Here is a 23,869-nt window from a genome sequence, read left to right as displayed (position 1 = left end):
CAAACAGGTCACTTTGAAGACATAGGAAAGCAATTTATACAGAAAAGGAAAGCCTCATGAATGTATCGAGTCAAAGGAGCGCTGGTGCCTCCAAGGATCTGGGCATCTCGTAGCGTTCAGGGATTTCCAGCTGGGGAGATGCAGCTCACCAGGTCTGTACAGCAGTAACACAGCACAGGGCCGGTACATGCTGTCCTTGATTTGTTTCATATATGTTGCTCCCAGGCCACTCACACACACATCCCCACACCAACAGGGTAAAAGTACTGTGAGCTCACCTGTACTCCTGCAGATGCCCAGGCTCCTGGTCCTTGTGAGTGCTGTCAGGAGAACAAACCCATCCACCCTGAGGCTCTCCATGACTCACCAGCATATCGGTCCTAGATTGTGCCCTAGGACAAAAACCATGGAGCCCACGTACCACACCACAGAAATCTGACTGGCAGGTCATGCAGCTCTGGCAACAGAGGGCTACGAGACCAGAAGAAGCAGCAGCAACCCATCAGAAGGGAATTAAAGGCCAGGATGGTGAAAACCTTTGCTGAGCATCAGAAAGGATCCTATGGCCAATGGCTCTGCCTAAGGAAGCTGTCAAACTGAGTCTGCAATTCCGGCTGAAGAGGCTGAATTGTAGTGGAAAGGATGGAGTTCTAATGAACTACATTGCATATTTTCATGGCAGATGTGTTTTCCCTCTTGGCTCAAGACAACTCACTCTGGTTGAGAAAGCCTTGATTACATCTAGGCAAAGCAATGCATGTGTTCTCCAGGCCAATGGATCAGACCCATCTCACCATATGAATTTTTAAGCCCGAATTTTATTAATGTTTCCTTACCAGGTAGCTCTCTTCCCTCACTCCTGTCTTTTCCTTTTATTCTTCCTCAAAAGACCCTCATCACACTTCAGTCCTACCAAGGGGTGCCAAATTCCAGGCATACAGCTCACAGTACAGTGAAAGCTGTGCCAAAGCCACTCTTCAGAGCAGGCAGTGGAGGACAACAGAGCAGCATCCACCTGAAGCTGTGAGCTTGGTACTGTTGTAGTGGTCAAAGGTAGTCCCAACCTTGTGGTTCATCTTCCAAGGCCTTCTGGCAGACGTTGGCAGCCATGAAATGGACATATTTCAAAGAACAGGAAACATTCCTACATCATGCCTGTCCCAAGGTTTCAGGGGTGCATTCACACAACCTTCCTAGATTATTAAATTGGGTCCCAAGAGGAAACCATTTGGATGGCCTGAGATACTGAGCTGCAGCTACTGAAAAGGACAGACAGCTTAGAAGGAAAGGAACCCAGCTGGACACCGAGATACTTCTAACCACAGCCTGACACCAGGCAGGCCCTGCAGCTAAAATCTTTCTTCTAACCTATTAAAAATACATCTGCATTACTGAGATTAGACATAGAGCATTTGGCAAGGCTGTGCTAATTCCTGGAACAGCGAATGGAAAATAATGCCAGGATCAGTAATGTGACTGTGGTTGCAGCGACACGGGGCTGGAAGGTACTTCAGAGATCCCACGACACAACCCAATGTACACAGGCAGGAGCTGCTCAGCCTCACACACTCCTTCCTCCAGCAGTGCTTATCCAATATCATCTTTGAAAATTCTCCATCACCCCACTTAGCTGCAGCTTCCTCCAGCACTTCAGCTGTGTTCTGCGAGCAGTTTTCTCTTTTTCCCAACATAAATCAGCTTTGCTGAAAATTCAGTTTATTTCTTCTTGTTTTCCCACAGCAGCCAGTAAATGTTGCCATTTACATAATCATTTTTAATTTGATTTTAAGAAAAAGGTTTTAAGATCTATCCCAGCAGGAGGACAAATCCCAAGCTGATAACTGATCATGTCATGTGCCAGTTCCCAAAAACACAAGTAGTCCTTAAGGAAGGTCACAAACAGCAAATATATTTTCTCTTTTCTGTGCTGACCAGATAATTTAAGTCTAATGTCAAGGCAGATCTTCTAAGAATATAAAACTGTATGAACTAGTTAGCTTAGCAGTAGGAAAAAAGAGACAGAAGTAACTTGAAGAGCCAGAAAGTTCCCAAAAAGTTGAATGTTTGGTTTACTGAGCTGCAGTCATTTATCAATTATACCTTTCGGTAGAGGCACAAGAAGTCTAAGACTGAAGCAGTTACATTATAGTCCCACAAATACGCAAAAGATACGAACACTTTTCATAAGTCTGATAATTATTCAATATTGTTATTTAAGATCTAACTCACTTATTTACCTGCAAGAAGTCCAGTTTCAAAATTAGTCTACAATGCTGGTGCATCCGACTCCAAGTAAGTCCAAGCACCTCCCCTTCTCCAACACACCCTTCCACGTATGCCCCCAGGAGACAAGTGCTAAAGTTACCAGTTTTCTTACCAGTCAAGAGCAATTGAGGTCACCCAGTAACTGGCACTGTTGTGGAGTCCCAAATCCCATGCAAGCCTAATCACTGGAAATATGATTAGCAAGAAGTCAGTTGCTGCTAGAAGCTGTCACAGTGCAGTCAGACAACCAGCACCAGCAGAACACCAAGGAGCACAGACACAACACAAACCAAACACCAAAGCCTCCCCTACAAGTGAATATTTACAGATTCCTGCAAACAAGAGACTCTTCCCCATCAGTTATTGCAGTTACTGCTCCAGACCTTTTGGAGGGATTTGAAGAGAACCTCTGCTTTGAAGGAGAGCGCCAGAGGCACGTAAGTTGATTCCATACTAAACACACTGTTCCCACAGAGAGCAAGTTTCACCCCCTACAGCCTTGCAGGGGATCGGTACTGCCGCTGCCAGGCAGGCGATCGTGAGCTCAATGCTGCCCTCAGCAGCGAGCACAAACCACTACAGGTGCGACAGCACCTCTGGTGTGCTGATCTACAGCTGAGAGACCTTCTTCTCTGTTCCTCGCAGCTGTGTTGACCGGGCAGAGATAAAACCCAAAAGCCACATTATTTCACTTTCAGAGTGCAGAGCACAGGGCCACGTCACCTCCTGACAGAGCTCGCCCGCAGCTACAGGAGCTGTGAGTGCTTCCTCCAGCTGCGAGCGCCGTGACTCACCCAACCGAAGCGACTACCAGCAAACCCAGCTACCCGGGCTGCCACCTTCCCAGCAGAGATAACCTACACAGGTCAACATGTATTACTTCAGAAGCCGTGTATCTCATTTTAATTAAGACTAGACACTTCCACCTAGTTTCACACTGTAATTACGGCCCAGCCTACCGGGGCAGATAACCGCGCGCAGCTTCACGCGAGGTGTGGCCGGCGGTTCACCCTCCACCCACACAGGGTCTCTCTCTGTGCTTCCTCCCAGGCTGTCCCCGCTGTGGGGTTGGTGTGGCTGATGGTTTTGTACCCCAGCAAACCCAGCCTGGCTGCAGGGCCCAGCTCTGCCCTCATCAGTGGTGCAGTTACGTGCCACCCGCGTTGGGTGGGGGAGCAGGGTGGGAAGAGGCCTCATGCCTGTGCTGCGGTCAGCTCCTGCTCCCCGACTGCTTGAGGGGAACATCCCTGTCCTGTGGCTGCACAGGGGAAGCAGGACACTGGGACCTTTCTGTAGGGCACTTGCAGAGCCAAAGAAAAAGCAGTCATAAAACACTATCTAAACAGCCCCTAAACCAGACAGAGCAACGTGACATTGTCACACCTATCTTACGAAGGATGCTACACAACTCCGTACAGCAGCAACCAAGTTCACTCTCAGCACCAAAATTTTTGAAAGATAATGGCCTTAAACGTGAATCCTATGTGCTTTCTTAAAGACCCCAAGCCAGCCTATATCAAACTGTCACCTGGAAACAAACCAGTGGTGGAAGTCACAGTGGCTTAGCAGCTGTACCCACATTCACTTCCCAGCCTCCACGTGGCTTAGTCACAATAAACACCATAAGGAATTCAGGGTATTATTGCTCAGTTATGACCACCTTTAAACTACATGAGCAATCACTCAGTGATGAACCCACTACTTACACCGTGAAGCAGACTGGTCCTAAAGTGTCAGCTCCCACCCTCAATGACACCAGTCAGAAGAGGGAATGCTTTACCCCTGCCTCTTGCCTTGGCCAAGAAAGCAGAGGTTATCACCCAAAATCACTTAGAAGGACAGTCTGCCCTTCTTCTCTGTCATCTTCCTCTCAAGATGGAAACTACTGCTCTGTTTCAGCAAAGGAAGTGTGAGCAGGAAGAAGAAACAGCACAAAAACCTGCCTACAAGATAAGGCTAATGCTGTTTCAGCTGGAGGAGGGGTTGGTGAGCAGGCTACGTGGTTTTGTCTGTTGACACATCGCTGAAGACTGAAGGTACCAAGGCAGCAAGTTTTTCCTCAACCTTAAAACACATTTAACATTAAGACACAGCTTTAGTTACAAGCGCAGTACTAAAGGTCAGTGCCAAGACTGCACACTCTCAGAAGATGCACTTTTTGTTACAGGGCCCAGATGACAATCACTGACTTGGCAAATTCAAGGCTTTTACTGAGCATTTAAGATAATTGTTATCAAGTAGCTTTGGGCACTCTCAGCTGTAAGGTTTTCTAGAAAATTCCTGTGCCTCTCCTGCGGCAGAGCTCCAAGAGCCTCGCTCTGCCAGTGTGCTGGGGAGATGTCAGCTCTGGATGGAGAGCAGCTACAGACACTGCAGGGTGATGTCAGGACTCAGGGCCATCTTCACACACATAAAAGCCTGTATGAAAAACAAGAACATTAAAGATTTGGACAAGACAGAGACTTCTTCTGAACAAAACTCCATCATACTGGCCTGTGAGGAGAGGCCCCGTGGCTGCTCTGAACAGACTCCCCAGCTCAGAGGGCTCCGTGTCCGGCACAGGGAGATGATCCACAGCCCTTGCTCCCTCAGAGCTTTGCACTCAGCCAGGGCAGAGCTGTACACCCCATTCCCCCTGCACCAGAAAGGCTCACTCACAGTAATTCAACATGGTTACTGCATTTAGAACAACCAGGACCTTAAAAACCCCAAAAACAACCAAAACAAAAAGCAGTAGCAGCCGGTCAGTTCAGCCCACTCCAGAAAAAACTGAACACAGACTGGTCACCCCAGTTTGGTAATACAGGTATCTATTTTATTAAAAAAGTTACAAACAGGTGAACTGTAGGGTTGTCTTACAAAATGACAAGAATGAATTCTACTGGAAAAAACTTTTTACAAAGCATTATAGGTAATTGTTCCATTTTTGCACTTGTTATTCCAGATTTCACCTATCACTGATAAAGATACAGTACATTAGATACATGATGTTAGGTTACATTTTTATTTGTAGAGCCCTACTGCAGTGATTTGAACAACTCCTAAACAGATGCCATAGTAAAGACAATACATATTGCATTTATTATTAGCCTCTTACTCTAATAAGCAACTTCACATGCAAACTATTGAGGAAGCCTAAATAAACTTTTGGTCCCTTTCTCCCCCCAAAGTGTGCTGAAGAAACCATCTCTCATTTTCCCAGTCCTGTCACTCTAAGCTAGTTCAAGTTTCTTAAGGTTTTTTTTTTTCTTTTTCCTTTTTTTTTCCGCTGAGGTCAATGAAAATGAACACTGGTTTGAAAACTACCCATAGGAATGAACCACTGATCAATATCAACCAACTTTTTCCCCCTTAGACAAAGGAAAACTAGGATCTTTATGAATTACTTTTATTTCCTATTACTTCCTTACAACCTACAAAAAAGATCAACAACCATCACTTAAAAAAAAAAATCTACTTTGAATACAAGGTTTGGTTTAATTCTGATATTAAAGTGCAAACCTAAGTATTAGCCTCAGCCTGTTTATTAAGTTTGTACAAACAGGGAAAAAAAAACTTCAAGTAACCCCACAGGAAAAAAAAAAAAATCAGGTGTTTCAATAACCAGACAGAAATCCTGGTGTCTTCTTCTTCTCAGGATTCAAATTCAACACTGAATGTAGACTTAGAATCTTTATTTCTGCTAACACTGTAAAGTCAGCCTGCATTATTACCAATAAAACACATTAATGTTGAGATACTGTACCGGCGATCTTTTATTGTTTTAAATGCCATCATCCACAATACAATTAATGAGTTTTCAACTGCTTAACCTCATATATCCATCACTGCTTTTACTGGAGCTTTTCTCATAGTTATTTAGCTATTACAGGGAAAGAATGTAAATTTCTAGAAGCATGTTCAAATGACTAAAGCTGGGCTCCTAAAAACCTAGAACTTTGGTGCAGTAGGTGAGCTGCAGTTATTAAATTTCTGCAAAAAAAATTACACATTTTAAACCACTGCTAGAAAAAGCTCTCATGTATGCAACACGTTAATAAACTGAACAAAAAGATTTTGTCTGCTCTTTGTACAATTTCATTCTGCTCTTTATACCTGTGTTATTGTTAAAATTTTCAAGTATTCAGAGAAAATGTTGATCAGGTAAACAATAAGGAAGGCAATGGCTGTTTAAAGCACGCTTGCAGTTAGTATCACCGAAACCTGGTGCTTTTCCCCTTGTTTCACCAACTTGTCTCTAATATTAAACTTGTTTACTGGGGAAAAAATAAAACCAAACTAAAAAGCAATTTGTGACAGTGCAAGAAAAACTTTAACAAATATTGCTTTAAAATATTATTCAGAAAGACAAATATTAGGAACTATAAAATGTAAAGTGATCTTATTTGCATTAGATTTACATGTGCAGAGGTCTACTAGATGTCTCTTACTGTGCCAGGCAAAGCTGAGCTGACAGACTAGGCAGACAGCCCGTCTTGAAGGATACATTATCCCTTTTCAAAGGCATAGAGAAGCTATTTGTAAACAAGCAAGTTTAGAAACTCAGTAGAAGGAAAAGTGTGCTGCCGTTCTCCAATGCTACAATTGTCTTTTTTGATTAAGAAACCCAAGATTGCGAGAAACATCAGCTGGAGACTTTGCATCCTGTTCCAAGTAATCCCTGTTGTCAAATAGGACCAGTTACAAACACATTGTCACAGCTGCATTTGCCAAGAAAAGGGATACTACATCCATACAACAGAGGTGCCTTCAGTATCTTTTCATGACACTGTCACACGTAAACAAAAAGTCTCAAAGAATGACCAACTTGTAGGAGAAAACCTTGCAAATAGAAATAAGCACTGATGCGAGGTAATATACAGAAGTAACCATTTGTTTAAGGCTCAATTTATTCTCCATTAAAACTCTCTTCTTTTAAAAGGCATTGAGTAGGTAATACTGAGTTTAAGTATTTAATAAATACAAGTTCAGAAATTGATTAAAGAAATCAATTAAAATATTAAAAATGAACTCTTGCATATTAGCCATTATATGAACTTAGAAAGCTATAAAAGGACTGATAGATAAAGAACAGATTTTAAAACTTATGGTAAACATGCTAAGCATTCCGATCAAGGTGTGTGGATCCTGGAGGCCACCAACCTTATGCACTTAGATGTATGGGCAATGTGCTGTAATAGAGACAGGTTTACCAAGGCTCAGCTCTGCAACCTGGGCTGAAAGTTCTCCAAAGCAGCATCTGTGCAAGTTTCCTCTGAGTTTTATCTGCAATTTAAACAAAATAACTAATGAAAGCCATATTCAACACACATCCAAAGTGAACTCAGCTCTTCCCACCACGTGGAACAGTCAGTTTTCCGTACTGAGCTCCAAAGCACTGTTTTACACAGTGGCATTCCTTAAGTTCTCCTCCATTAACTCTGCTAATACAAGAGGGAAGCAGATAACTTATTTCTATGAATTTTGTAACAGCTGCCTCTGTGGGATACTGAATTGCATCTAAAGATCTGAAACAACCAAGAAATTGAAGTTCTCCTGTACAAATACACCTACGCTGGGCTTTGCATTGGTGAACACCCAGTAACACAAAGCAGTGGCATTCTGCACAAGTTCTGGGAACAGGGAGATGAGCTCAGCTAACTCAGTTTTGACATCTGAGTTCTCAGTAATCACATCCTCTAAATGACTCCTCAGAAAAGCCCCTTAACGTTCACGAGACAGCCACAGCAGGGACAGAATTGTAACAAACGCCACCATTCTCAGTCAAACACACAATCACGTTACCAATGTGACCAAAACATCTTTGCATTTCTGATAACTTGCTTGTAGCTCACAGGATTTATCTTCAGAGATATCCTAAAAACTTCAGGCAATGCTTGAAGTCTGTAGAAACCTGCTTTTCATATGCATGTGCATGTACTTGACTTCAGCTTGATCCTTGGATTTTTGAGGATTTTGAAGAGTCTTCTCTATTCCTAAAGTGATCTCTCCAAAGGAGTGAGGACCTTATGTTTCCTACTGCACTGTTTCTTTTCTACTGTTGATTTGCTCTCAGTTAACAGTTTCTGTCATGACAGAGGGCTACTTAGTCACGACAGAGTGCTCTGACATAGCCAGGGTTCCTCTTCTTGCCTAACAACTGGTCACCCCCAACATTCAGAAGCAGCACTCCTGCCCTGATGGGAGCAAACAGCCAGGTTTTTCTTGCTTGTTTGTGTGTTTTCCAGTTAACAGTAATTCTCTACCAGTCTGGTGAGATCATTCCTACCCCCACACACTGTTGCTGGTCCAAGAGTTTTGGATGGGGAGGGTCCCTGTACTGTCAAAGCAGCAAACCCTGTGTTGCACAGCCACACAGACCAGAAGACAGTATACTTTCAGTTTTTATGCTTAGAGAGCAACACTCTTCCTTCAGCCTTGCTGATATCAGTTACTCATGAATGGAGGGGACAAGAATCACTCATCAGCATCAGCCTTTCACCTCAATATTAAGGTGTTCCCAATCTGATCAGTATCCCTACAGAAAGCCTTTAATGCACAAAGACGCCATATTTTAAAGAAGATTTAAAATACGAAACACTCATACTGAAAATTCAAGAGAAATACTAGAGCAAGGAACAGAGAGCAGCTGCTGGAAATCTCACATCTCTGAATGCAACAAAACACAAGACCACTGCAGAAGCAGGAAAAGAGAGGGGGGAAACAGGATGCAAGAATAACGCACATTTTTAAAAGAAACTATGGGTTATCCTGACTATGCAGTTGTGTTCTATCCCTAATTTCACTCAAGGCATCTCCCCTGGATTTCTGCACCAGAAAATTGCAGGGTCTGCACAAACTGCAGCTACACTGTGAACAACTGACCCACACCTCAGACTCCTCCTGGACACAGGTTACAGATGATGATGATGATTATCCCAGGACACAGCTACAGTTCAAGCCCACTTCCTACACACAGGTTTGCAGACAGCTGGTTCCACTTCTCAGTGTCAGTTTGCCTAGGAGGGGTCACTGATAAAGTAGAGGTTTGACATGTAGCAATTGTTTCCTGGATCACTGATAAGCAGAAGGATTACGAAGCTGATTAGGGCTATCACAAGACATCATCAGCACCTCTCCTACACCACAGCACATCAGAAGAAATTATCAGGCAGCAAAGGCTTATGATAAAGTTAATGAGATCCTACATCTACTCATTCAATGAACCAGGATAGAGTGGGAGCCAGGAAGAGGAAAATACCCCAAAAGTGTGAGGTTGAAATGAAAGATACAGAGCACGAAGCCTGTGAAGAGCCAGGATGAGTAATTAAAGTTCCAAACGTGGCAAGATCTGGACTAAATAGGAAGCAGCTCAGGAAGGAAAGACTTGCTTGGCACAGGTGATGAGACTACACCGGGCAGAGGCAGCATTTCCTAGAAGCAAGGAAGCAGTTTGATGCTGGAGGCTTGGTGTGACTCTAAGCTAGGCAGAAGGAAAAAGAGGAAATCTGTATTACAAAAGCTTAGGAACCTCTGACTCAAGGGGTCACAAACACTTAAGAATACAGATGTTTCTTCTGAAGCAAGAGCATGCTTAGCAAACCCATCAAATCCAGGCACAAGTTATGATTCAAAGGAATAATATGTGGCCCTGCCCCTACCTCAATTTCACCCCTAAGATTAAACTTGCTACTTAACGCTAAATCCAGAAGCAGACAGGTTACAAAGAAACCTCCCTTAGAAGCAACCAATTCTGGAATTATTTCAGAGATGAAAAGCCTGATTTTGTCAGAGTTGAAGACAGTAGCCTGCACAAGATGAACCACTAGTAACCCAGAGGACTGCCATAACTTTGGCACCATACTTCAGTCCACATAACCTTGTTTGTGAAGCTGCCTTAGAAACAGCTGCAACACTGCAATTATTACATGCAACTCAGGGTATTTTAACCCTGCAGCACTCCACTAAAAAAAGCAGTAATTCCTTTGATTCATTCCTTCCTATAACCCCATAGGTTCTGCTGGTGTGACTATTGTACAAGGAAAGACTTTATTTGCATTTTTCTCTGCTCCAGTACAGTTTGCTCAGCTTTCAGCAAGTAAATCTTGAACTTACATACACCTCTTACACAGTGACAGCAGCCCTTCCTCATTTCACAGAAATGCAGATAAAAACATCATGTAGTACCCATAGCATGACAGTGCCAGGAGCATCTAAAATTTTACATTCACAAAGCACTTGATAACAATCTCAAAGACAAGCTTTGAGACTTCGCTCTCTGACCTTGCGCTCAAGATTAAAGAGGATACATGGTCCAAAGCTTCCAGTAATAACCTATTTTCCCTCCTGTCACTCAGACACAAAAAGTTCCTTGAGTTGAGCAGGAGTTACTAACGTGGCAGTGGCAGTCTGAGCCTCAAGCAGTGCAGCTGTCAAGAGGGGCAGTTCCTTCCCCTGAATTTTCACGTCCTCCCTCATTCCTGCACTTGCCCTCAGAGATCATGAGGACCTGTTTGCCAAGACAGGTCCAAGGGATAACTGAAGGACCAGCTGGCTGCACACTGAGCACACCAATGGTGTGGAAGAGCCCTTTGCAGTAACATGGATTCGAGCCAATGCTGAAAACAGACCTGGAACAGCTACAGGGGAAACAACAGCTGGGAGGGGTCCAGAACCACCTCACAGGAATGACAGCACTGCTGTGCACAGGGAAGAACACACCCATGGACACCATCAGGTGAAAAAGGTACTGAGAACAACCACCGCATGTGTGAGGGGTCAAAGGCAGCTGTCCTTGAGGAAAAAATTACAAATCACAGCAACACCTGACACAGGGGAAGCTTTGCAGAGGCCCCTCTGCCTCTGTTGTCACACCTCTTATGAGTCACTGGGAAAGGAGAGCCTGCACTGGGAAGCCATTTTACAGTGTGTTCTCTGCTCTGGACATTTCAGATGAAGAGCACTTTGTGCACACCCTTGACTAGTACACGTGGGCTTCAAGCCACTTCTCAGCACTCAGGTTGGTTTTCTTCCAAGAGAAACTTCTGATAAGGCAGAAGGGTACTCTAAGTACATTCAGTTTCTGTACCACAGATTTCTATTTATTTTAAACAAGCTCAAAAGTCTTCTCAGCAAAACTACTGGGAAACTTGATCACAATAATCCACTGAACTCCCAGGTAATTTCCATTACTCAAAAATAATCCAGATACCACCTACAGGAACATCACAAAACATTAAGGATAACGTAACATCAAATACAGCACTTACAGTCAAAATAGGTGCAGATGAGATCATACACTTTGTGTCATTGTAAAATTACTGCAAGCAAATGCAGCATTCCCTGACTAACCCTACTGAGGTAACACAACAAGTCCATCTGACTCAAATACTCAAGTGCAGAAGCTCTTCCTCTTTTGGAGGAAGGCTGCCTCCAGGTTAGACTGCTTCATTTCAGACTCCCTGTCACTTTTTATGTGTACTTAAACAGCGTGTTTGTGCACCTCAGTTAGTGACAACTGTTCCACCAACCTGCTCTGTATGGCCATGGTTGAGGTTTTTCTTAATTTCTCTCACTGGACGATACAAGTTGTACAACACTGATCCTGTTTCTCAGGCAGGGAGGCATAGTTCATTTGCCTGACGATCTCAGCAAACAGTTCATCCACCATCGTCTTGCTCTTGGCTGACGTCTCCATGAAGGGACAGCCCCACTCCTGAGCCAGGGCTCTACCTTCTGCAGACAACACCTCCCTCTCCGACTCCAGATCCACTTTGTTCCCCACCAGGATCAGAGGAACCTTCTCGTATCTCTTCACCCGGACAATCTGGTCCCTCATCGGCTTGATGTCCTGGTCAAACAATCCAGCTGGTTAGTACATGCAAGGAACCACACGGAATTGCTACAGAACCACATGTTAATAACCCTCATGTGCAAATGAACATGAAAAACACATCCAAAGACTTGCCAAGTTCACGGTCATTCACAGTAGAACTCAGACAAAGCTTACTACAAACCATTAATAAAAGTAATTTTTTCTTTTCTATAAAAGCATGACCATTGTATAGCGTTTATGTGCACGTACAAACAGAAAGTGACTGCTGTGCTCCCAGAGAGTCAGTGCAGCTGGAGGAAGACAGGGTAGCACTGCTTTGAAAGCTGGTCTCAGCTTTCCGAAGAAGTTGTCTCCAGTCTAAGGACCTGTAACCCTACCAGGACCACACCATTACACAACCATTTAGGAAGTCTGTGCTCAGTTTACAGCTTGAGAAAGCCAGCAATTTAAATAAAGCCTTCTCACTCCTGGAATGTTTAGAATAATTCATTGTGAACACGTTTAATCACCTGTAAGTAACCAAATTAGATGCTGTAAAGAGATTTTATTACCTAGAGATGCATTTATTTAAGTCTGAGCCGACATGGGGAGTTTACACTTGAAAGTCTGAGTCAGCCTCCTCTGCCCCCTGAGTGTTTTAAGTTACTATCAGTACTAAGTCCTACAAATTCTTGCATAGTTCTCAGACAAAGCAATTCCAGCGTTTGAAGTTACCTCTGTGTAAAGAGCTGCAGAGTGGTTTACACCTACAGCCTCCAGAGCAAACACGCTGCAGACAGACGGGGATAATTAAATATTAACAGGGCGGATTACTAACTGTGCATCCACTCCTTGGATAATGGGGGCTCCCTGGCCCCCCAAAAATCAATGAAAACGAGAGCAGAAGCATCCCAACGCCACCGCTGTTGTTTTCCAAAGATAAGCATGTCTCCAGCTTGTTTCGAGGCCTCTGCTAAGATAAGGTTTAGCCTTCAGCAGAAGCAAACGCGCCGCTCCAGTGGGGGTGTGCAAGGTCTTGCCAACCAGCTGGAACACACCCAGCTCGGCAGCCCAGGCCAACGCAGGGGGCTGGAAATCCCTGCGCTGCTCACAGCGCTGCTGAACTCGCTTACTGCCCAAAAACAAAGCCTCGCTTCTGGAGGCAGCTCAGACCAGTTACTGGCAGAGATATTTCAATATTTTTTTGGAGAGTTTTAACAGCAGAAATTAAATCCAGGCCCACAAATCATCGCCCATGGCTGGCTCTCCTCGCCAGTGCCCCACCTACGCAGTGAGAGCACCGAGCTCACGCTGGACAGGAATATATTTTGGTGGGAGGGGGCGGAAAATAGCAGCTCACTTAACAAGTCACAACTGCAGAACAATGAGGCTCTCTTCAGGAGCAACTGCAGGAACATGCCTTTTAGGAAAGAGGCGGGGGGGAGGTTGGAAGGGGAAGTCTCGCTTTTAATATCGAGTGATTTCTTCACAAAAGGGGATTGCCAAGGGATTTCTGCTGGAAAAGTGGGAGCAGGTCATTGTTCTCCAGCACTGCGTGGGATTTAACAATGGTGGCACCCTGATAAGTACCTGCAAAGCAAGCAGTTTGGGCCAGGAAGCGGGGCTGGCGAACGCGCTTTCAGGCCGGGCACTCGCACTTTTCGGCCCCTCGCTGATAACGCGCTCGCACCGCACACGTGGCCGCCCCCAAAAAACTTCCTGCCCGGCCCAGCGCCTTCCCCGTGGCAGGGACGGCTCCGTGCGGGGCGAGGTTACCTGGAAGGACTGCTGGTTGACCAGGCTGTAGACGAGGATGAAGCCCTGCCCGTTCTTGATGTAGAGGTCGCGCATGGAGGCGAACTGCTCGGTGCCCGCCGTGTCCAGGATCTCCAGCACCGAGGGCGACGAGTCCACCTCGATCTCCTTGCGGTAGAAGTCCTCGATGGTGGGGTCGTACTTCTCGATGAAGGTGCCGGTGACAAACTGCACGGTCAGGGCGGACTTCCCCACCCCGCCGCTGCCCAGCACCACCACCTTGTACTCCCGCATCGGGCCCCGCTCGCCGCTCCCGCCGGGCCCGGGCCTAGCGCAGGCGGCACCGCGGCCCTCGCATAGCCCCGGTGCGCCTCACGAGAAGGGCGAGGCCCCGCTGCTCCCGCGCCGCGCTGAGGGCAGGGACACCCCCCGAGCGCCCGGCGCGGCCCCGGCCCCGCTGCCGCCGCCCTCACCGCCGCGCCCCCGCCATGCCGGCCCGGCCGCGGGACCCGCCCGACAGCGCCCGGAACGCTTTCGCTGCGGCACCCGCGGCCGGCCCCGCCCCGGCCCCGCCCGCTCACTTCCGGCGGGCTGCGTCACCGCCCGCCCGCGCCCGGGGGAAGCATTTGAGTGCGGCACCGCCGCCCCGCCCCGCCCCGCCCGCCCCGAGATGGCGGCCCCGCCCGGCACGGCATGGGGTGGGGTGGGATGGGATGGGATGGGATGGGATGGGATGGGATGGGATGGGATGGGATGGGATGGGATGGGATGGGGGGGAAGGAGGGGCTGTCCCGCTCCTGCGGGAACTCAACTCCTTAATAAAGTCCTCTCCGAACTCCCTGCCGGGAAGAGAACCTCCCCGCGGGGGAAAGGGAACCGGGCTGTGGTGCCCACAGCGACCGGGGAACGGGGACCGACACCGCGGCTCTCTCCATCCATCCCTGAGAGCCTCCTGGGCTTGTGCGAACGGGGACACCGAGTGGATCAGAGGCATGGAGCACCTCTGCTGGGAGGAAAGGCTGGGAGAACTGGGATTGTTCAGCCTGGAGAAGAGAAGCTTTGGGGTGGCCGAATTGTGCCCCTTCCAGTACCTGAAGGGAACACGCAGGGCAGACGGAGAGACCCTTTCCAAGAGCTTGGAGTGACGGGACAAGGGGGAGCGGGTTCGAATTGAAAGAGAGCAGGTTTAGATTGAATATTAGGAGAAGTTCTTCCCTGTGAGGGTGGTGAGGCCCCGGCCCAGGTTGCCCAGAGAAGCTGTGGCTGCCCCATCCCTGTGAGTGTCCAAGGCCAGGCTGGACGGGGCTTGGAGCAGCCTGGGACAGGTGGAAGGTGGAATAGGGAGGGAACAGGGAGAGGTTGGAATAGATGATCTTCAAGGTCCGTTCCAACCTAAACTACTCCGTGGTTCTATTAAAGTTGTTCCCTCCACCTGTTGTCCTGTATCTTTACCCCTCCGCGGCCGCACAAACCTCACTGCTCGGCGCCTTCCCAGAGGTTTTCCCTTTTCCTCCCGTTTCCGGAGCCCGTTCCATGAAAAGCCTCCCATCCCTGGCTCGAGTCTGCCTGAGCGAAGCCGGGATGCTGTGGCGGCTCCCCGGCAGGGCCGACAGCAGGTGTCAGCACAAGCCCGGAGCCATCCCCGGCACTGCTGCCACCGGCCCCGGCGCTCCCCCTCCCAGGGAACCTCCCTCCTTGTTAAGATGAAGTAACTGAAGAGAATAAACGGCTGTTTTCTTTCTAAAATAAAATCCCTCAGTCGCGTCAGACCTGACTGGGTCGTCCCCAGCCGCAGGGGAAGCTGCCCTCTGACACAACCACGTTTGTTTCTGCTGCATCTCGGGGTCTGCAGGGTTTCAGCACACACGTGTGAGATGCAGGATTTGTCCCTTTCCCCAGTGTTTGATTGCAAGTCCAAGGCAGACATCGCTGTCTGTTCGTGTCGTGTCCGTGCCTGGTCAAGGCTAAAATCATCCAAAGAAAAGGTAGCGAGGAGGTGACTCTGCTTGTGGCTGTTTTCACAAACAGCGTTATTTTATTCAGTTTCTTTCCAGTAAGAGAATATGTCCATTATGGGAAAAGCTCGGTAACGGTTTTTATCCTCCAGAACAAATCTTACTTAAGTTACACCAAATTTGATTCTTCTTTATTACATGTAAGCAATAACCCCTCTCCTTCCTTTGCCACTGCCTCCAAAATTGTGTTGTCAAGTGAATTGCTGGAATGAGGTGGCTATGCCTGGATGGGGGATTTTCGTGTGGTTGGTGAATCAGCTCGAAAATGTAAAAAGGTGAGCATTAAAACGGGCTGCCTCCTACTTCAACCCCATTAGAACTCACGAGTAGTTGCAATGCACTTGGTGCTCGGGATAAAGGAAAGCCGTGGTTGCTCCCAGAGGAGCTTCCCATCTAATTTTAACCATGACACAATCGGTGACAGTGACAAATGGGGGGAGGGAGGAAAGGGGCAAGGGAGGATGAGGGTGACAATAATGAGATTACACGGTCACTTAGATTCATTATGTGCGTGTCTTTGTGGCACTGCTGGTCCTTTATGTTTGTGATGGGTAGAGGAACTACGGGAGAGGAACGGGGCAAAGAGCACAGCGGGAGAAAAGCCAAACACATTTCTGTGCAATCGACTTAACCAGCAAAGCCTCCCTCCCGGGCTGGGGGAAAAGCCCAGGCAGGTGGGCACGGGTTTGAGAAACTGGATATTTTTTCCTGTGGGTACATAGTGAGTATCAATTTGTATTCCCAAGATTTATTTCCCAACTTACAGCACTTTATACCTGAGCATCATACGTATCTAGAGCTGGGGAGAAAAAAAAAAAAAAAGAGAAAAAAAAAAAAAAGACTGATCTCAAGGTGCACCAGGTTGTTTGTTGTCCTTAAGAGGAGTCGTTCCCTTCATCAAACTCTTCGCACAGCTCCTTCACCGCCTTCTGCCCCACCACACATCCCGACCCGCAAAAATAGCTGGTGATGTAAAAGGTTTTGAAACTCCGGATGGGAATAGCTGCTTCTGCCATAAATGGCCAAGCCCTGAGCCAGCCACACAGGGCACCTCCTGCCGATACCGCCGCTGCCACTCCCTATCACCACCTCATCCCGGTGAGGTGTGGCACGTCCCAGGTCAAAGACCTGATTTAATCTCTGCTGCCACTTTCTCCACTGCTCCTGCCAAGGAGAAAGGAGCAGGGCTCAGCCCTCGGTGCTGCCCCAGGAGGGTTTGCCCTTTCCCAGCAAAACAACCCTCCCAAATGAGCATCCGGGCAGGATTCGATTGCTGCCAGAGCAGCTCTGCTGATGGACTCAGCTGCTCTACGCCATGCCCGCAGCCAGCAACAATAAAGCAGGCCCTTATTAAATTAACCTGCTAAGACAGAGATCCTGCAGGGATCTTCAGAGAACAGACAGATGGCACAAGCAAGGGCCAGTAATAATTGCAATCCCCATCTCACCAGTGGGAGAGATGGATCCTGCCTGGTGCTGTGCCCAACAAGGGGGCAGGAACAGGAGCGGGCAGTGCCCTGCCCTGCAGAGCCAGCCCCGGGAGGTGATGGAAGAGCATCCTCAAGCTCTGGGGGGAGTGAGGAGACTGGAGCATCTCCTGTGGATGCCAGTGTGGGGCTGCAGCACCTCCCCAGCCACCAAAGCCTCCCCACCACAGCCAGAGCATGGATGCTGCCCGGCTGCTGCCGCCTCTCGCAGGCTGTCCCAGCTGTCAGCATCGATCGGCTCGCAGCTCTGACTCACTGTGTCTGCCCGAGATACAAACCAGGCTCTTCCCTGCCAGGAGCCCTGCAGCAGGCTGCTGAGCCGGGGCAGCAGGGGTAGCCTGGATTTCACCTCACTTACCGTCTAGATGGGCACATCATTTGCGTAAATACGTGCAAAACCAGCTTAAGACCAAATGTCATTTCTTCTTCCTCTCTTCCAGAGGTTTTGCTAATCCACTTACCGTGCCTTATGGTGTTCAGCGTGTAAGCTGCAGGGCAGGGACTGGCTCCTGGGGGCTGGAATGGCTGCTGGAGCACTGGGGACTGCTCACACCTCATTCAAGGAGGTCCTGTCACACCAGTCACGTAACTCAAATGACAGCTTTTGATCTCAGCCCCACCAGGTTATAGTGGATGTGTCCACCTGGCCCAGACTCCTAATTCTTGGGCTGTTTCACAACCCGCAGAGATACTCTTCTTCTTTGCCAGCTTTTCCTGCCAGCGCAGAGATGACTCAGAGGCAAATCCTGAGGACCTTTCTCAGACATTTCATATTTTCTGCCATTCCTCAGTATTCAGCTGTTACTTTAGGAGCAACAAAAGGCATGCTGGCACTTAAAAAGAAGGCAAAGGACATTTTCCAAAGCAATTACTGATTTTGAGGCAGAAGTGGGACTGCACTGAAATATAATTGATACAAGGAAATTACTGGGATTTCTAGGAGGAGAAGCATCCCAGGCACGGTACCAGATCACCAGCCATTTAGAAGAGCTTGGCCCAGGAGCTGGTTGTTGCTGCTGAGCAGCAGCACAGAGGAAGATGCTGTTCCTACACCCTGCCACACTCACTGCCTGCAGCCCCTTGTCCCTGCAGCAGCCCTCTCCCCTGGTCATCCCCTCTGATGCTGCTGCAGGATCAGCATCCTGCCCTGGGGCGGGCGAGCGAGTCTCCATGTCTCGGTGTGGTGATGAGTCACTGCTCCCTGTGAGGAAGCTGGTGATGCAGCCAGAAATGCGGTTTCACGGGTCATTTATCTTCCTGTTTTCTCCTGATGTCGAGCTATCTCCTCGCTGCCCTTCACAGTCCGAGCTGCTGTAATCCTGGCCTGTCCTCCACATGCACAACATGATGCCAGCATGGCACAGTCTCCTTGGGTACCGCCTTCCATGAACTTCTGCAAAGCTGAGAGGGCAGAACTATCCTCAGGTTTGACCTTGCCAAATCACCAATACATGTGGCAGCTTCTCCCTAGAAATAAATATACATACATATTTTAAAGTTTCCAGCCACATCAAACTGAAAATACCTTTTCAGCCCTAAGGCTGAAAAGCCAGAAGGCAACAGTGAACACATAAACCAAACCTGTTGCTTTAAACCTCAAATGAAAAGAAAGGAGTGGGGAAGGTCAAGATATGTTTTTAAGATTTGTGAAAATAAAGCAATTTTAAATTAATGTCCAACAGAAGAATTCCCATTTGCTTTTAAAATTCCATGTATTTTCCTATTTTATTGTATTCCTGCAGCATTTGCAATTCAGATGCTACAGAAATGTGTAACCTTGCTCATGAAATTTGCTGGCCAAATGAAGCAGCCAACAATTAATTAGAGTGAAACCCCTCTGCTTTACTGCCATTGGAGAGAACGAGAGAGAGAAAACATAAAATCCAACCCAAACAGGGTATTGAGAAGATACTTTAATACGATGTTGATCTTAATAAGCAAAAGCATTTCTTTCTTCTTTTTTTAAATAAATTGCTTTTCGCTTGACAATTTCCTCACAGCGCAGTGACAAGTATTATTCCGAATCGTTAATTCCTCCACGGAAGCTCCAGCACTGAGCTCATTAAAGCGTGCCGAGTCCCCGGGCGGGCACTGCCAGGTTGTGCAGTGACCTGAGACCACAACACCCACTGCATTGTTTCATCTCCAGCCCAGGGATAGGCGGAGTCACTGGGGCAGCCAAACCCCTTGCCCTGGTGGGGGACCTTGACATCCTGGGTGGGTGACACGGGGACGTTTCTGCTGAAATATTTGTGCCTCTTTACAACACGGAGCATCACTTCTGGCTGGCTGGGATGGGATGTGCAAAACCTGGGTCCTGGCAGCACTCATGGCACGTGGAAGATACATTTTCCAGGTGGGCAATGCCACTGCCACCAAGTGCTGCAGGGTGGCACATCCTACTTGATTTAGAATCATGGAATATCATACGAGAATATCATGGGACATCTGCATGGCACAGCCCTGTTTCCCATGCCGATGGCACTCACTTTCCCACCCACTGCTTTTCTCCAGACACAGCTGAGGATCTGTGTACATGGCAGTGTTACCAGACAGTCCCTGTGCCAGGCTCATGTCCCCAAATGGCCACATGCACGTGGCTCTGATGAGGGCGGAGGCAGGTCATGGCTGAGATGCTTCTGGAGGAGATCACCCTGAGGCTGTAGGGGAAGGTTTTCCAGACCGGTGCAGTGGCAGAGCTGTGAGCAATGGCCAGCCAGGCAGAGCTTCTCCCCAGACTGCATTTGCCAACAGCCAACAAACCGTCTGCAGAGTGGGAACACGGCGAGCTCATTATGAGACTCTTTATCAGCCTTCCTGTCAAGGGAGGCCAATGGTACAAAGCTGTGTGTCTGTCGTGCCAGAGCCTGTCAGCTCCCCTGGAAAGGACACCTGGACACTTGGAGGCAATCCAGGCACCAGCGAGGGTCTCCACAAAATCCCAGAAAGCTGCAACCAGGATAACATGTGGCATCCATCACTGTCATCCGAGGGAGTCAAACCAGCAGGCCTCAGAGGCTGGATGCTCCATGAACCCAGCACGGGAATCAAGGGGTTAAAGTGCTTGGCCAAGGAAGGTCCTCGGAGGAGAAAAGCACCGAATCTGCTTAATTAGAGTATTCAAATTGGATGGGGTTGCAAAGCGGTTAATTTCTCAACTTAAAAAACCAGAATTAATATTTGCCAGCCAGGATCAGAAGCAGTGGGAGCCGTCGACAGCCTCGCTGGGGCTCCCTGTGCTGGGGAAGACTCCAGAGGTCTCTGCTGTAATTGCCTGTGGTCTTCAGTATTTTGTTCCACAGTTTATGAACCTGCTCAAGTTCATTTTGTGGATAAAAGCTGCTGATCCAAAACCTCTGCCTTCAGCAGTGAGGGGCTGCTGGCTGGTTTGGTATTGCAGTGCGACACTTTGGTGTTCCAAAGAATCTCCTAATTTGCACAGCCTGGAGAGGATCAAACCCATGGCTGGTGAAAGCAAGAGTGGTTCTGCTGTGGCCAGAGCTCCCTCCCAGCCTCTGGGACAGCAGCTGCCTCCTGTCCCTGTCCCTGCACAGACAGAGCTGCCACTCACACCGAGGACCAATTGCCTTGTGGCCATGGGAATCTTGCAGTCAGCAGCCTCTAAATGAGCCCAGCTATGCTGGTGCCAGGGAGAGGATGCTCCTGTTTCTGCCTTGTGCCACAGCAGACCTGGAGACAGCTCCTGTAGGGATGTGGAGTTGGGATTGTGTGGGGAGAGTGCTGAGGCTCGTCCCTAAGCTAGTCCTTGTCTATGGGCTGGCAGATCTCCTTGCTCTGGTCCATCTGCCTCACGCCTCAGGCTTTTCTCATCTCCTGCTTTTTGCTTTTCTGATCTTTTCTCCAATTTTTAATCCCATGCCAAATTCTTTCCCATCCTCTTAAAATTCCTCAACACTCTTAATATTTTTTTTTTCCCTTAGCTTGGCTGCATAATTGCAAAGCATCTCGAATCCCTCTGTGTTTAGTCTTCATACCTTGTGCCACCGCTATGTTCCAATCACTTAAACATGAGGTCTTCACATATTAGGCCTGCAGAGACGAATTTTTCACGTTCCCTAGAAAGAAAATCATCCTCCATTAGCCAGTGCCTCGTGGTGACTGAGAAGGGACGTCACAGCAGGAGCAGAGCCAGCAGCTGAGGGTCCTGTGCCTTGAAATGGCACTGATGTCTGAGCCGAGCTGTGATTTTTTTCCCAGCAATAGCTTTGCTCTTCAGTGGCCCTGAGTGAAAGGTTTTGACGCCCTCCATCAGCACTGCACCGGGTGACGGCTGGCACAGGGCCGGGCTGTGTGGCTCCACAGGGTTCCCTGTCACCCTCCTGCCAGCAAGGCAGCTGCCACCGCCCCTGGTGTCACCCACCAAGTCTCAGCAGGATGCGGAGGGGAAGGAAAAAGCCACTTCCCCATGCACAGAGACATTGCGTCAGGAGCAGAAAAAATTGATCTCTGGCTGCTGAGCCTCTCTAGCACTTTGTGTTGCTGAAAGGAATAATCAAGCCCAGCCCTGGAGAAGGAAAAGATGGAAAGAAAATAAAAGCTTTCCCCACCTAATGATTTCTGGCTGGGGCTGGGGCCCTCCCTGGGGACCCCAGCAGTGCTTTTGGGAGAGATGTGCTGGGGCTGCTTTTGCTCCTGGGGTTGGTTCTGTAGCAGATCCACAGCAATCCCAGAAAATGTTGTTTTTCCTGCTCACTGCAGAGGTCTGGGGAGAAGGGGAAGAAGGAAGGCAGCTGCCAGAGGCCAGGGCTGAGTCCCCAACCACGTGCACTCACACTGGGCTTGCCCAGGGACGTTGCTTGTCACCCTTCCTTTGTTCAGCAGCCATGGTCTGGTGCAGAAGCCTGGCTTTCTCTGGGACAGGGTCCTTGCATGGCTGCAGGGCTCAGTTTGGAGACAAGGAGCAAAGTGCTCAAGTGCCACTCATGGGGCCAAGCAGGGAGGGAAAGCACTCTAGTGCTCCTCACCTGCCCACAAGCCAAGGGCTGAGCTGTTCCCTCCATGAGAGCATGGGCATTTGCCATAGCCACCACCAGCAGCAGCAGCTCAATATCTGGATCTAATACTCTGGTGCCTCAACAATTAAGAGATTAAAGGAAAAATCCACACTGAAAGAGGAACCCGGATGCTTCTCCTGGCTCCCAGCAGCATACCCTGAGCTGGCCCAGCCCCAACTTCACCTACTTGCAGTCCAGGGGATACACATTTCGGCAGGCAGCCCTCTAGTCCCATCCTTGGCAAGCTGTCCCACAGCAGGGGGCAGAGCTGTGGCAGTGCCAGGTACCTGTGAGCAGGGATATGGGGGGACCACTGCACCCCTACACTGGTCCAGGGGAGCAGACCTGTCGCCTCAGTCCTGTGTGAGTGCTGCCAGAGGGATGCTCCATCATTTGGTGCCCTGTGGAAGTTGCAGGTCGATGAGGCTGCAGGTGGGGGGAGGCAGAAGAGAAGGGAGGCAGCAGATCTCTCCCCTCTCCTGCCAGTGCTCTGCACCCCTGCCCCAGGACCGGCCGGGCTGGCTGGCTGGCTAGCGGTGGGCATTCGTGACTCATTATCCCTGATCACCATCCCATCACACATTTACTGCCAGCAGGATGGGCCTCCTGCCAGCACAGCAGCCCTGGAGCCTTGTGGGAGGGTGTCTGGGCTCTGCCAGCAGCTGTGCTGATGCAGATGGGCTGGGAGGTCAGCAGCTGCGGCCCCGGGATGCACAACCTGAGGTACCCCCGGCTGGGTGGGTAATCGAGGCAGACCCAGTCCGTCTGTCCCAAGGCTCAGGGTGGGAGGGCAGGGTAATGCATGGCAGGATACAGGAAGGGATGGGACCTGTTCAGGGCCAAGTGTGGCAGGTCACAGAGCCAACCCAGCACCTTCACCTCCCACAGCACCCACCCTGCTCACCCCAGCGTCCTGGCTCACAGCACTGGGCCCACAATGACAAATGCCTTAAAAACATTCTTTATTAAGTGAGAAAACTGACTCTGCTCCCCACGCCAAGCCCTAATACAGTGCAGACCTAAATACAGCACTAATGCGAAAGCTTAAAGGATTTCCCATAATTAAGCAAAGCTGGCAGAGGGGTGAGAGCCTGGCAGAGGGAACTGCAGCCCACCTCTCTCCTCAGCGTGGGCCACCCTCTGACTGACCCCATGGTCCTCTGTGGTCCAAATCTGGCCATACACCCCACCCTTGGACTGTGCAACATGGGAAATTAGTCTTCCAAGGCCTCATCCTGCCCAGCTCAGAGCCCCAAGTTGCCCTCGTTACCCTCACCAAAATCCTCTTGATTTATGCAACAGCACAAGTAACATCATCACATGTGACCTCTGCATCACCCATCCTGCCAGCGCTGCTGGGGCTCTGTCTGTTCCAAACCTCACTGCGGGTCACGGCAGGGCCAGGGGAGCAGGACTGGGCACATCCAGCTCCCAAAGGAGTTCAGAGCAGGGGAATTGCTGAGCCAGCACCTGCTGCTCCTGCACACCCCAATACTGTGGGGTAGGGGTGCCCGCCAGCACCCTGCACCCCAGCAAACA

The 23,869-nt window shown here is 48.8% G+C and overlaps 1 protein-coding gene and 1 long non-coding RNA gene across 2 annotated transcripts; both read right to left on the bottom strand.

The window, feature by feature from the left end:
• Positions 1 to 5,058: 5,058 nt before the first annotated feature.
• On the bottom strand, positions 5,059 to 14,357 carry RAP2C (RAP2C, member of RAS oncogene family). Its single transcript, XM_050310506.1, has 3 exons — positions 13,835 to 14,357; positions 11,775 to 12,094; positions 5,059 to 7,530 (listed from the first exon to the last, which is right to left on the bottom strand). Exons 1-2 carry the CDS (start codon positions 14,105 to 14,107, stop codon positions 11,816 to 11,818), a joined length of 552 nt encoding a protein of 183 aa, XP_050166463.1. The 5' UTR covers positions 14,108 to 14,357; the 3' UTR covers positions 5,059 to 7,530; positions 11,775 to 11,815.
• Positions 14,358 to 15,819: 1,462 nt separating this feature from the next.
• LOC126637523 (uncharacterized) lies at positions 15,820 to 23,869 on the bottom strand. Its single transcript, XR_007628346.1, has 2 exons — positions 21,311 to 23,869; positions 15,820 to 18,782 (listed from the first exon to the last, which is right to left on the bottom strand). It is a non-coding gene; the product is annotated as an uncharacterized LOC126637523 (long non-coding RNA).

The sequence above is a fragment of the Myiozetetes cayanensis genome, unplaced genomic scaffold (assembly GCF_022539395.1).
Source record: "Myiozetetes cayanensis isolate MyiCay16 unplaced genomic scaffold, myiCay2020 scf15, whole genome shotgun sequence".
Lineage (NCBI taxonomy): Eukaryota > Metazoa > Chordata > Aves > Passeriformes > Tyrannidae > Myiozetetes > Myiozetetes cayanensis.
Note: the sequence above shows the minus strand (reverse complement) of the source record. Positions and strands in the feature narration are given on the sequence as shown.

What these genes read in the sequence shown, in the direction of transcription:
- RAP2C (XM_050310506.1), bottom strand. Translation starts at nt 14,107, where the DNA reads ATGCGGGAGTACAAGGTGGTGGTGCTGGGCAGCGGCGGGGTGGGGAAG. An exon ending in TCAACCAGCAGTCCTTCCAG is followed by an intron (nt 12,095 to 13,834) that starts GTAACCTCGCCC and finishes TTGTTTGACCAG; the next exon opens with GACATCAAGCCGATGAGGGA.